This window comes from Drosophila kikkawai, unplaced genomic scaffold (genome assembly GCF_030179895.1).
Source record: "Drosophila kikkawai strain 14028-0561.14 unplaced genomic scaffold, DkikHiC1v2 scaffold_89, whole genome shotgun sequence".
Lineage (NCBI taxonomy): Eukaryota > Metazoa > Arthropoda > Insecta > Diptera > Drosophilidae > Drosophila > Drosophila kikkawai.
In genome coordinates, this window is record NW_027222751.1 from 57,959 (window position 1) to 73,212 (window position 15,254).

General features: G+C 35.1%; 1 protein-coding gene across 2 annotated transcripts; it reads left to right on the forward strand.

Annotated features, from left to right (window-relative positions):
* The first annotated feature begins 4,539 nt into the window (after positions 1 to 4,539).
* LOC121503123 (uncharacterized) lies at positions 4,540 to 6,760 on the forward strand. Of its 2 annotated transcripts, none has more exons than XR_011445854.1 (2): positions 4,540 to 6,174; positions 6,233 to 6,760. XR_011445854.1 is itself a non-coding variant. In XM_070289001.1 (2 exons), exons 1-2 carry the CDS (start codon positions 5,797 to 5,799, stop codon positions 6,242 to 6,244), a joined length of 390 nt encoding a protein of 129 aa, XP_070145102.1. In that variant the 5' UTR covers positions 4,543 to 5,796; the 3' UTR covers positions 6,245 to 6,760. The 2 variants fall into 2 exon arrangements, 1 of the variants encoding a protein (XP_070145102.1); XM_070289001.1 differs by having other exon boundaries at positions 4,543 to 6,174.
* The last annotated feature ends 8,494 nt before the right edge of the window (positions 6,761 to 15,254 follow it).

Consider the following 15,254-nt stretch of genomic DNA (forward strand, 5'->3'; position numbering starts at 1 on the left):
ACAGCCAAGTTATAATTTTTTTTCTAAAAATTTATAGAACATTTGTATGGCAGCTATATGATATAGTCGTCCGATCCGGCCCGTTCCGACATATATAGCAGTGAGAGTATATAGAAGACTATATGCAAAGTTTCATTCAGATAGCTTTAAAACTGAGGGACTAGTTTGCGTAGAAACGGACAGACGGACAGACGGACAGACGGACGGACAGACGGACAGACAGACAGACGGACATGGCTAGATCGACTCGGCTGTTGATGCTGATCAAGAATATATATACTTTATAGGGTCGGAAACGTCTTCTTCACTGCGTTGCAAACTTCTGACTGAAATTATAATACCCTGCAAGGGTATAAAAAGCCCTAAATGTAGTATGCAGATTTGTTAAGCGTAGAAAACCCAATTCAGAACAGCTTTCCGAATTGTCCTCCAAAATTTGATTTCAAAATATAAAATACTACTTTTTCTGGCAGAAGGAGTCATTTCCGACCCCATAAATCATATATATTCTTGATCAGCATTATCAGGAGAATCGATTTAGCCATATCCGAAGGAACAAATTTTTTGAGCCATTTTCTCAAAATTTGATAAGGGGTACGTACCATCATTAAAATTCTCAAAAATTGAGAAAAAATTAAATGAAACAAGAAAGGAAGCTAATTTCGGCACGCCGAAGTTTGTATACCCTTGCAGATTGGTTTTGATGTTTATATTATAGATTTAAATGCTGAAAACACACACAAAACAGAGTTTCATTACATTTTACCTATACTTATTATGTTTACATTTTGACAGTTACAGTTTTACATTCCCAGCTTTACATTTTCTCTACATTTACCGATCGTTTATATGGCAGCTATATGATATAGTTGTCCGATTTTCATAAAATTTATACCAAAATTCTAGAATAATAAAATAAGCTTATATCTAAAAGTAGATAAGAATATGTTGAAAAACAACGAAGTTATAATTTTTTTCCTATTCATATGCCGATCGTTCCTATGGCAGCTATAAGATATAGTCGTCCGATTTTCATAAAATTTTTACCAAAATTCTGAAATAATATAAAATGGCTATGTCTCAAAAATGATTCATTGAAAAACAGCCAAGTTATAATTTTTTTTCTAAAAATTTATCGAACATTTGTATGGGAGCTATATGATATAGTCGTCCGATCCGGCCCGTTCCGACATATATAGCAGTGAGAGTATATAGAAGACTATATGCAAAGTTTCATTCAGATAGCTTTAAAACTGAGGGACTAGTTTGCGTAGAAACGGACAGACGGACGGACGGACGGACAGACGGACGGACAGACGGACAGACGGACATGGCTAGATCGACTCGGCTCTTGATGCTGATCAAGAATATATATACTTTATAGGGTCGGAAACGTCTCCTTCACTGCGTTGCAAACTTCTGACTGAAATTATAATACCCTGCAAGGGTATAAAAAGTTATAATTTTTTTTCTAAAATTTTTCAGATAGTTCCTATGGCAGCTATAGGATATAGTCATTTGATTTTCATTAAATTAAATACGAAATTAGAAATTAATACAAGATGACCATATCTCAAAAGAGATAAAAATTCGTTATAAAACAAAGAAGTTGTAATTTTTTTCTATTAATTTCCGGATCGTTCCTATGGCAGCTATATGATATAGTCGTCTGATTTTCATAAAATTTTTACCAAAATTCAAAAAAAATATAAAATGGTCATATCTAAAAAATGGTGCAAAACTATTGAAAAACAGAAAAGTTATAATTTTTTTTCTAAAAATTTATTGAACATTTGTATGGCAGCTATATGATATAGTCGTCCGATCCGGCCCGTTCCGACATATACAGCAGTGAGAGTATATAGAAGACTATATGCAAAGTTTCAACCAGATAGCTTTAAAACTGAGGGACTAGTTTGCGTAGAAACGGACAGACGGACGGACGGACGGACAGACGGACGGACAGACGGACGGACAGACGGACGGACAGACGGACAGACGGACAGACGGACAGACGGACATGGCTAGATCGACTCGGCTGTTGATACTGATCAAGAATATATATACTTTATAGGGTCGGAAAGGTCTCCTTCACTGCGTTGCAAACTTCTGACTGAAATTATAATACCCTCCAAGGGTATAAAAAAGCCCTAAATGTAGTATGCAGATTTGTTAAGCGTAGAAAACCCAATTCAGAACAGCTTTCCGAATTGTCCTCCAAAATTTGATTTCAAAATATAAAATACTACTTTTTCTGGCTGAAGGAGTCATTTCCGACCCCATAAATCATATATATTCTTGATCAGCATTATCAGGAGAATCGATTTAGCCATATCCGAAGGAACAAATTTTTTGAGCCATTTTCTCATAATTTGATAAGGGGTACGTACCATCATTAAAATTCTCAAAAATTGAGAAAAAATGAAATGAAAAAAGCCCTAAACGTAGTATGCAGCTTTGTTAAGCGTAGAAACCCCAATTCAGAACAGCTTTCCGAATTGAATTTCATGCACTTTTGGCCGAGTTATGAATTTTCAAAAATATTTTGTCCTCCAAAATTTCATTTTAAAATATAAAATAATACTTTTTCTGGCTGAAGGAGTCATTTCCGACCCCATAAATCATATATATTCTAGATCAGCATTAACAGGAGAATCGATTTAGCCATATCCGAAGGAAACAATTTTTTGAGCCATTTTCTCAAAATTTGATAAGAAGAAGCCGTCTCTTCTGAATTTTTAAGATTAACAAAAATCTTAATTTACGATTTTTATTTCTTAAAATAAATCATTTTCGGTATTACTTTATGATTTTTTCTTCTTCTTATTAGAATATTTGGTCTTTTTTTAAGATTTTTTTTTTAAGAATGCCAAAAAATGTGCAAATCTTAAATGTAGATTATTTTGTTCGTAAATATACCCTGAAAAATCTTCTTTGTAGTATTTTTGGTCTTATAGTAAGATTTTAAATGAAGATTGCGCAAAATCTCAAAAGAAGATTTTATTTTTTTTATCAGTGTACCAAAATTCTATAATAATAAGTAAAGCTCATATCTCAGAGTAGATGAAAATACGTTAAAAAACAACGAAGTTATAATTTTTTCTATTACTTCTATTACTTTCCCTATCGTTCCTATGAAAGCTATAAGATATAGTCGTCCGATTTTCATAAAATTTAAACCAAAATTTTGAAATAATACCAAAAGCTCATGTGTCAAAGTAGATTAAAATACGTTGAAAAACACCGAAGCTATAATTTTTTTCGATTAATTTCCCGATCGTTCCTATGGCAGCTATAAGATATAATCGTCCGATTTTCATAAAATTTTTACCAAAATTCTGGAATAATATAAAATGGCCATATCCCGAAAATGATGCAATTTTGAAAAACAGCCAAGTTATAATTTTTTTTCTAAAAATTTATAGAACATTTGTATGGCAGCTATATGATATAGTCGTCCGATCCGGCCCGTTCCGACATATATAGCAGTGAGAGTATATAGAAGACTATATGCAAAGTTTCATTCAGATAGCTTTAAAACTGAGGGACTAGTTTGCGTAGAAACGGACAGACGGACAGACGGACATGGCTAGATCGACTCGGCTGTTGATGCTGATCAAGAATATATATACTTTATAGGGTCGGAAACGTCTTCTTCACTGCGTTGCAAACTTCTGACTGAAATTATAATACCCTGCAAGGGTATAAAAAGCCCTAAACGTAGTATGCAGATTTGTTAAGCGTAGAAAACCCAATTCAGAACAGCTTTCCGAATTGTCCTCCAAAATTTGATTTCAAAATATAAAATACTACTTTTTCTGGCTGAAGGAGTCATTTCCGACCCCATAAATCATATATATTCTTGATCAGCATTATCAGGAGAATCGATTTAGCCATATCCGAAGGAACAAATTTTTTGAGCCATTTTCTCATAATTTGATAAGGGGTACGTACCATCATTAAAATTCTCAAAAATTGAGAGAAAATGAAATGAAAAAAGCCCTAAACGTAGTATGCAGCTTTGTTAAGCGTAGAAAACCCAATTCAGAACAGCTTTCCGAATTGAATTTCATGCACTTTTGGCCGAGTTATGAATTTTCAAAAATATTTTGTCCTCCAAAATTTGATTTTAAAATATAAAATAATACTTTTTCTGGCTGAAGGAGTCATTTCCGACCCCATAAATCATATATATAATTTTGATCAGCATTAACAGGAGAATCGATTTAGCCATATCCGAAGGAAACAATTTTTTGAGCCATTTTCTCAAAATTTGATAAGAAGAAGCCGTCTCTTCTGAATTTTTAAGATTAACAAAAATCTTAATTTACGATTTTTATTTCTTAAAATAAATCATTTTCGGTATTGTAGGAACATATGAGGACCACCATGTAGTATAAGTGGAAACAATATGAGGACCACCATGTAGCATAAGTGGAAACAATATTAGGACCACCATGTATTAAGTCGATTGTAAATAAAGTAGGTTATCGATAGTTTGTAATGATATATGTATATTGAGAGACTGCGATCTCTACTTTTTGTCGGCGTTTTGTTAAAAGAAGTGCGCAACTTTTGGTGTAAAATAAAAATATAAAGACTGCAATATATAAAGGCCTATAATATTCAGAAGTGGTCTTGAACACGCCTTAAGTGAACTGTGTCATCATCATCAAATTAACAAATCTGGAAGTACACACATACATGCCATCGACAAACTTAAAAAATTTGCTTAAAAAAGAATTGCAATTTTTGTGCGTCGTGAATAGTTTGGATGCTACCGGCACCAAAAATATTCTGATTTGGAGGTTACAACGAATAGCGAAACCACAAATTGAGCAGAGCGTGCTGAAATTGAAAAGGAATTTGGAATCTGGTAAAGTCGACGAAATGGAACATTCTAGAAACCTTTCGGTTGCGACGGAAAACGACGCCGCCATTTCGACAGAAACCAAAGACAACGTAGAGAAATGCGACGAAGGAGAAGAAAGAAACAACGAGAGTGGGCAACAGAATAGCGAGAGACGAGAGAAGATACAAAATGAAGATGGCGACGACCAGTACAACGACGAAGAAGACGGAAAGGACAACGTAAAGAAAAGCTACGACGTAATGGAAAAAAGCAACGGAAAGAAAATCGACGACGTAAAGGAAAATGAAAACGTAAGGGAGATGGACAACGCGAAGCAAAATGGAAATGGAAACGACAACGTAAAGGCAAATAAAAACGTAATGCAAAGCGACAATGTAAAGCAAGATGATAACGTAAGGCCGAACAACAACGTAAGGGAAGCGGACGGAAAAAACAATGGAGATTTTAACGAGCCCGGAAATATGAAAGAGCAATGCGACTTAGACGTTATTCTACAACGCTTTGAAATGTTTAAGAAAGATGAAAAAATACGTCAACTGGAGAAAGAACTCGCTAATATTAAAAATAAACAAAGTTATGCAGAGGGTGCTAGAAATAAAATATCTCTGGAAATGCTAAAGGAGCTGGTATACGTTTTTGAAGGCGACAATAAATTCTCCAACTGGCGTACAATGATCAACAATGTTCGGAAAATATACAACGTAGATGACGATGTGATGCGAGCAGTAATCTTTAACAAAGTCAAAGGCAAAGCATTGGAATGGGTGACTGCTAATCCTACGCTAATGGCAGAAACTGTAGATTTTCTGCTAAACGAAATGGCCAAACATTTTGAAAAGAAAGGGTCTAAACTTATTACCAGGAAAAAACTACAATTATGCACCTGGAAAAGAGGAAAACGCTTCGACGAATATTTCTAAGAAATGGTATCTCTGGGAAATGAAATTGACCTGGATGAAGATGAGCTGATCGAGTACATGATAGCGGGAATTCCGGATGTAAATCTTCGGAACATGGCGAAACTACAAAATTTCTCGACGAAGACCGAAATTTTAGAAGCATTCATCGATATCGAGTTACAATGGACATCATCCACACAACGAAACGCACAGGAACAGAAGGATGCTGGAAAAACTCAAAGGCGAAATGTTAAGTGTTACAACTGTAACAGTTTGGGGCACATAGCAAGCGAATGTCGAAAGCCGAAACGAGAGATGGGTACTTGCTTCGCTTGTGGAAAACCTGGACATCAAGCTAAGGATTGTGAGCAGTATAAGAAGCGAGATGTACAAAATGAATATGTAAGTTATATGAAAGTAATATTTTTATCGGATACTTATTGTAAACCCATTTTTATAGAAACACTCTTAGATTCAGGAAGCCCCATAAGTTTGATAAAACAAGCATACGTTCCACCTCAAATACATTTAAGGAAAATGAATAACAGAAGTTTTGTTGGAATTAACAAAAGTAAACTGAAGATTTTTGGAAGTGTAAAATGTTTAATTTCTTGTTCAAATAAAGACGTATTGTGCGAGTTAATGGTGGTGGATAATGAATCTATGGGTTTTTCAATTATTTTGGGTAGAGATTTCTTAAAACAATGCAACATGAAACTGACTATCGAAAAGAGAACCGAAGAAGCTGTCGAAGAAAGTAATATTATGGAACTTAATGAAAATAATGACACGAATAAAAAAGTCAGTATTATAAGTGAGGAAAAATGTTCGGGAAAGAATCAAAAACGAAGTATAGGAAAGGAAACAGAAGAAAACAGTTTTGAAAATCAAATATTAGCAATTGAGTATGATATTCCAGACGAGAAACACGAATATAGTATTGGAAAATCCGTTAACTACAAGCAAAGAATAAAGTTAATTAATCTTATTGAGAGTGGTTATATAAAATGCGCAAGGCCGGTTGAACCGAAAATAAAAACTGAAATGCAACTAGAGGTTGAAGATAACAAGGCATTTAGTAGTGCTCCTAGAAGATTGTCCTACGCTGAGAAGTCCGATGTTCAAAAAATTATTGATGAGGGTTTAGAGAATGGTATTATACGAGTGAGTGAATCGAAATATTCATCTCCAATAGTATTGGTTAAGAAGAAAACTGGTGGTCTGAGAATGTGTGTAGACTATAGACGTCTTAATAAACTGACTACAAAAGTAAAATATCCTATACCATTGATAGATGACTTGCTAGATGGTCTTGTTAACAAAAGAATATTTACGAAACTAGATCTGAAAAATAGTTATAACCATGTATACATGCATCCTGATTCAATTAAGTTTACTGCTTTCATAACTCCACTAGGACAGTTTGAATACTTAAGAATGCCATTTGGATTAACAAATGCACCATTTATATTTCAACGTTTTATAAACAAAGTATTTGAGAAAATGATAAGAGAAGGAAAAGTTGTAGTATATTTGGACGACATAATGATTGCTACACGAGAATACGAAGAACATATAGCAATTTTGGGAGAGGTCTTTAAACTTTTGGTAGAAAACAAACTTGAATTGAGAATGGATAAGTGCAGTTTTTTAGAAAATGAAGTAACATATCTCGGATATGTTATTTCAGAAAAGGGTATACAGGCAAATGAGGAAGGAATTCGGGCAATAAATGATTTTCCAATTCCTACTAAGGTCAAAGAAGTTCAGAGCTTTTTAGGAATGTGTTCCTATTTCCGGAGGTTTATCAAAGACTTCTCATTTATTGCAAAACCGCTCCACGATTTGACGAAAAAGGACAAAAAATTCGAATTTGGACTAAATGAAATGGAGGCGTTTGAATCATTGAAACGAAAATTATTAGAAACACCAATTTTAGCAATATATAATCCAGAAGATGAAACAGAGCTGCATTGCGATGCGAGTGCAATTGGATTTGGGGCGATATTATTACAAAGAAAAGGCGACGGAAAGTTTCATCCAATTTTTTACATGTCAAAGCGAACTACGGAAACAGAATCTAGATATCATAGTTTTGAATTAGAAACTTTGGCAGTTATATACGCGTTGAAACGTTTTAGGATATATCTTCAAGGCATTCCTTTTAAGGTTGTAACAGACTGTAATTCGTTAAAGTTGACTTTACAAAAGAAAGAACTAAACCCGAGAATAGCAAGGTGGGCATTAGAACTAGAAAATTATGATTGCGAATGGGAACATAGGTCAGGAAAAAGAATGCAACATGTTGACGCATTAAGTAGGTGTAATACAATTATGGTTATTGAAGATAACACGTTTGAGGATAATCTTCTTATTTGTCAAAGTAAAGACAAACAAATAATTCGACTACAAGAGATGTTAAAGGAGAGAGAGCATAGTTTTTTTGAAATGAGGAACGGAGTAGTTTATAGAAAAAACAAGGATAACTTATTGTTTTATGTACCCGAATCAATGGAAACTCACATTCTTTTTAAATACCATAATGAAATGGGACATTGGGGAACGGAAAAAGTGGCAAATATAATAAGTAAAAGTTATTGGTTTCCAAATATGAGAAGTAAGATAGAGGAACACATTAAAAACTGTCTTAAATGTATTGCATTTACAGCTAAGAATACGAGACAGGAGGGTTTTCTTCATTCTATACCGAAAGGAACGTTGCCTTTTCAAGTGTTACACATAGATCACTATGGTCCGATTGAAAGCAAAAATGCCGTAAAAAAACACATTCTGGTAGTAATAGATGGTTTTACCAAATTTGTAAGATTGTATCCAACAAAAACTACGAAATCAAAAGAGGCAATAGATGCATTATACGATTACTTCAGAGCATATAGTCGACCAAAGATCCTTATTTCGGATAGAGGAACATGTTTCACATCACAAGAGTTTGAGAGTTTTGTTTCGGAAAACAACATTGAACACTTAAAGGTTGCGACAGGGTCACCGCAGGCAAATGGCCAAGTAGAAAGAACAAATAGGGAACTGGGACCGATGATAAGCAAACTAATAAATACGGAAGAGAATGAACAATGGTATAAGGTACTGTCTGATGTAGAATTTGCTATTAATAACGTATTTCACAAAAGCATAAATGAATATCCGAGTAAAATGTTATTTGGGATACGACAAAAGGGGAAAGTAATTGATAACGTGAAGGAAAATATAATTGAGAATGAACAAATTAAAGAAAAGGTCAATTTAGATGAAATTAGAGAAAAGGCTAGAGTAGCACAAATAAAAGCACAAGAATATAATAAAAAATATGTTGATGCCAAACGCAGAGAACCACACAAGTATCAAGTAGGGGATTATGTTATGTTGAAAAATTTTAATTCTACAAGTGGAGCGTCTAGTAAGCTTATTCCGAGGTTTAAAGGACCTTATGCAATCGCAAAGGATATAGGGAATGATAGATATTTAATAAGAGATGTAGAAAATTTTCAGAAAACGAAAAAACCATATGAAGGGATATAGGCAGTACACAATTTGAAGCCTTGGATTGATACAGAAGGAAAAAATAATAGTAAAGGAAATGAATTAGATATAGAAGAAGATGAATTAAATATAGAAGATAATGAATTAGATGTAACGAATGATGGATTAAATGTAAATGAAAATTGTGAAAAATGTAAAGATTATAGGGACAATGAAGAAATAAAAAAAGAAACAAGGGAAAAATGTATTTACAGAATTAAACCTAGTTTAAGAAGCAATATGAATAATTATATATGTAAAGACAATTGTAAAAATGATAAGGAAGATAAAGAAGAAAAGATTGTATTTAAAAGAATAACAAGAGCTATGTCGGCAAGGATCGGGAGATCCTAAAAGTCAGGACGGCCGAGCTGTAGGAACATATGAGGACCACCATGTAGTATAAGTGGAAACAATATGAGGACCACCATGTAGTATAAGTGGAAACAATATTAGGACCACCATGTATTAAGTCGATTGTAAATAAAGTAGGTTATCGATAGTTTGTAATGATATATGTATATTGAGAGACTGCGATCTCTACTTTTTGTCGGCGTTTTGTTAAAAGAAGTGCGCAACTTTTGGTGTAAAATAAAAATATAAAGACTGCAATATATAAAGGCCTATAGTATTACTTTATGATTTTTTCTTCTTCTTATTAGAATATTTGGTCTTTTTTTAATATTTTTTTTTTAAGAATGCCAAAAAATGTGCAAATCTTAAATGTAGATTATTTTGTTCGTAAATATACCCTGAAAAATCTTCTTTGTAGTATTTTTGGTCTTATAGTAAGATTTTAAATGAAGATTGCGCAAAATCTCAAAAGAAGATTTTATTTTTTTTATCAGTGTACCAAAATTCTATAATAATAAGTAAAGCTCATATCTCAGAGTAGATGAAAATACGTTAAAAAACAACGAAGTTATAATTTTTTCTATTACTTCTATTACTTTCCCTATCGTTCCTATGAAAGCTATAAGATATAGTCGTCCGATTTTCATAAAATTTAAACCAAAATTTTGAAATAATACCAAAAGCTCATGTGTCAAAGTAGATTAAAATACGTTGAAAAACACCGAAGCTATAATTTTTTTCGATTAATTTCCCGATCGTTCCTATGGCAGCTATAAGATATAATCGTCCGATTTTCATAAAATTTTTACCAAAATTCTGGAATAATATAAAATGGCCATATCCCGAAAATGATGCAATTTTGAAAAACAGCCAAGTTATAATTTTTTTTCTAAAAATTTATAGAACATTTGTATGGCAGCTATATGATATAGTCGTCCGATCCGGCCCGTTCCGACATATATAGCAGTGAGAGTATATAGAAGACTATATGCAAAGTTTCATTCAGATAGCTTTAAAACTGAGGGACTAGTTTGCGTAGAAACGGACAGACGGACAGACGGACGGACAGACGGACAGACGGACATGGCTAGATCGACTCGGCTGTTGATGCTGATCAAGAATATATATACTTTATAGGGTCGGAAACGTCTTCTTCACTGCGTTGTAAACTTCTGACTGAAATTATAATACCCTGCAAGGGTATAAAAAGCCCTAAACGTAGTATGCAGATTTGTTAAGCGGAGAAAACCCAATTCAGAACAGCTTTCCGAATTGTCCTCCAAAATTTGATTTCAAAATATAAAATTCTACTTTTTCTGGCTGAAGGAGTCATTTCCGACCCCATAAATCATATATATTCTTGATCAGCATTATCAGGAGAATCGATTTAGCCATATCCGAAGGAAAAAATTTTTTGAGCCATTTTCTCAAAATTTGATAAGGGGTACGTACCATCATTAAAATTCTCAAAAATTGAGAAAAAATTAAATGAAACAAGAAAAGAAGCTAACTTCGGCTAGCCGAAGTTTAAATACCCTTGCAGTAAGTAAAAAAATAAAAACTGGTTTATATAAGGATTGCGGTTAGTTTCAGTGATATTTTCTTGTTCGAAATTCACGTACTAAGCCCCCTCACCACGACAAGGTCTCAATCCACGAGGGGGAAAAAAAAATGCTACTTAGATCTATAATTAGTCAAAAACCTACTCTATTACAACCTATATTTAAAAAAAATACCATCATGATGGCTATAAGGGGTCTTATATGTCAGGGCAACAGCTTCTGGAACTCGAGAGTCAGAAAATATCCAATCAATTTGAGTTTGCTGTTTCGTTGTTTCAGAATTATTTAATGGCAAAAGATTATGTCCATTCAAACATTCCTCCAAAACATCGCCCGCTGAGGATCTGCAGATATTAAAGTCTCCTAATAAAACAACTTTATTAATATCCATTCTTCGAACTCTTTCAACGTCAGATTTAATTTCATTACGAAATCTTTCAATAGGATATCCGGGACTCCTATAAACAATTATAAATGACGTGTCAAGATATTTAAAAGCAATCGATTGATAGGTTGCTCTGGGTGTTGGCGATTTCTTTGTCTCAAAAAGAAACTGCACATTTGACGAAATACTTTGTTTAGCATAAATAAGTATTCCGTTTTTCCCAATACCATTTAACCGATTGCTATCAATTCTTCTGATAATGTCGAAATCCCTTAAGTTGTACTCTTCGTGGGGAAGAGTCCAGGTTTCGACAAAACACAGAAAGTTAGCAGAACATATAATTTGGTCATTGCCAATGTCTTCGCGATGAGCGCGAAGGGACTCAATATTGTGATAATACATTGAGATGGTATTATCTCCATTGACGAAGAATTCATACTGCGTAGTCAAGGCCTTTTCTCCTCTCAAGCTTTCTAGCTCTGCTTGGACATTTGTAGCTCCAAATCTAGTTGGAGGAACAAAGTCTCCTAAAAGGAAGAGACCCGATGCGCTTGTTGCTCTGCTGCATCCTACGTAAAGCGAAGCTCGCTTAATGCCCCTTTTAAGGTGCACAGCGACTTTGCTGTAGGTGGCTCCTTGGCTTTTATGTATAGTTATAGCCTCAGCAGGAACAACAGGGAATTGCTTTCGATCAACAGAAGAATGTCCTGAGCTTCCGCATTGGAAGACTCGAGCTGTTTTTTCAATAGGAGTCCAATCTGGGTGATCATTTCTCCTAACTTTTGACCTGGCCATGGCACCAACTGTAGGATCTGAAAACTTAATCCAAAGTTTTCTTACTAATCCAACGTTGTTTACCATGCAGTTGTCAATCTGCATTAATTGGCCTGTTGCCCCGGTTACCAGACCATCATTTGTATCTATATTGACGGTAACCATATACTTTGCTGTTGTTTTAAGACGCAGAATATATGGCAGACCCTGGGTTTCGGACGTTTTCATATTTTGGGCATTTCTGAGAGTTGTTTCTTTATTTCGTACTGACATATTAGCTGATTTCACAGTATCTATGGCAGTTGAAACGAACTCTTCTGTGGGGATTTGAGCGAGCTTTAAGGCGTTGTACTGATTAACCTCGTCATTGGAAGCAAATAAGTGGATTGCTTCATCCGGAACGTCGGTTGGCGTGACAACTCTTTGCCTAAAAAGCACCACATCTGCATCTGTCATGTTAGCTTCTGACATGTTATTCAAAGCCAAAGCAAATGCATGATCGTCCCGTTGCCTCATTATTTCTGTTAACTCGAAAAACCTAAAATTACTCCAGAGGTTTGTGCCAGCCAGAATATTATACGGATTTGAGATATTCTCTAGGAATATCCACCGATCTCCTACTGGGCACAGCTGCTTCAGATCTCCAAACACTATAATAGACTTACCCCCAAAAATTACGTCTTGGCTTCTAAAAATTTGTCGAAGTCTTTGATCTAAATATCCTAGCGTTTTAGATCCGACCATCGAGATTTCATCGATAATAATTAATTGGAGGTCTATTAGCTTGCAATGCATCGTGTTTATGGAGTCATTGCTTAAAGGTCTTAAAGGACCTGATGTTTGATTCACTGGAAGTGAGAAAATGGAATGAAGTGTAAGTCCTCCAATTCCAAAAGCTGCTTTTCCAGTGGGAGCACAAAGTAAGACCTTTGCAGAATCAGTTGCTCCCGGTAGCTTATTAGCTCGCCAAGTTATAGACTGATATATCGTAGAAATCAATCTGCTTTTGCCTACTCCAGCACCTCCGCCAACATATTCATAAAATATTTTTTTGGCTGCTATATTATGCATTACGTGGGCATAATACAGACGTTGCTTAGCGTTAAGCGACCTGGACAGCGAGCAAAGGTTATCATCAGATACTAACGGGGGAAGTCTAATTAGTTGAAGTTCGCCATCTTCTGGGTTATTTACAGCATTGTCATCTTGGAGTACATTTACGTTTCGTTCGACGTTTGGTACCGCCAAGGCTCTAAATTCTTCATCTAGATATTGAGAGGCAGGTTCCTGAGGAGGAAGCCCATTATCTTCTCTGTCAACATTTTCAAAATCTTGAAGAACTCTCTCTAGTTCCATATCATCAAACACATCATATTGCTCTTTGTTGCGCTTAATGATTTCATAATTATTTCTGAATGTCATTTCATTGTCATTCGAAATAAGTTCAGTCTCTTCATTTCTCCATGGGAAGAAGAGCATTACGTGCTCTCTAAAATAATCCGACGGGGAAGAGTTTATGCTAAAGCGAACCCATCTAAGAATTAAGGCATGCTTACGTCTTTTGACGCCCCCAGTTCCATCTAGCAGTTGGTAGCTTTGGCCAGAAATGGGATTTTCTTCATTTTGATCCAAGTCGATCGCTTCATCATAATCTTCGTTGGACGGTTCTCTTGGTGCGTTTATTTTGGAAAACTTGTACCAAGCTGCAAATTCTGCAAGGCATATCGATTCTAAGTCTCCATGCCTCTGCACGTACCGATCAAGCAAGTTTTGCTCAAAAATATCAGTTGAGTTCTCAGGAAGCTGCTCTAATTCTCTATTAGATCGAACTATCCGAACTCTTTTATCTGGATGGCAAGTGTTTACAAAAATGTTTCCTTCACTTGCCTCAGACATGTGCAATCCTAAAATGTTGTAGGCTGCTTCTTGGGCTGATATTTCGGTAGCATTAATGAATTTGCTCCCGAGATGCTGCAATTTTCTTTTAACTGAAATATTTCCATGGCTTATTTCAGTCATGGCTTCTCTAAGCAGTTGCGACACCCCACGGTTGGATTTGTTTATGTAGTTAATTATATAACTACAACAGGCAAATGCATCTAAGATAAACTGTATATCCATGTTTGCCCTATGTAGGCCAAGGATATCCCTATTATAAGCGTTTACTAACCTATCGGAAAATTTGCGGCGGAGAAATACCTGAGGCTTTTTTAAGCTTGATCGGATGGCGAACTTGTACTCATCAAGACTTATCTGTAGATGAGTAAGAAAATTTTCAAAGTTATTAAAAACGGCTTCTTCTTCATCGGAAGTAGACTTTAAAACCTCTTTAATTTTTTTAAAAATTTCTTTAAAATGTTCAACATTGGGTTCGTTGTCTTCTAACGGAAACAAAACCATTGTTTCTGGCATTGGAGGGTATGGCATTTGATACCTGCAGAATTCCTGGCCACGCAGTTCCCTTAAACACGAAGAACTATGTTTATGCCGCTGATATTGAATTACTTCTTGCAATTCAGTATCGTCCCCTGTGGTGGTAATGAAACGATCAATGAAACTCACCACTTGATCGGAATTTTCTGGTCCTTCTAGCTTTGGAGCGCCAGAGAACCAGTACATTCCATGAGAATGGGGCGATCCCCTGTGCTGGAATTCTATCCTCCAATAATAATGGACCAGAGTAAACTCGCCAAAAATTTCGGAGCTTTTGAACAATTTAATTAATTGTCGAAACCTAAAGTCGAAGTATCGGGAGCATGTTACTGGGTCAGATCTAATTAATCTAGCCTTTTCGGCGGTAGAAAGAGTGGCCGCTTCGTCTTCTGTAATATTTCTATTATCCAATAGACGAGAAAGAATAACCAAAAGTT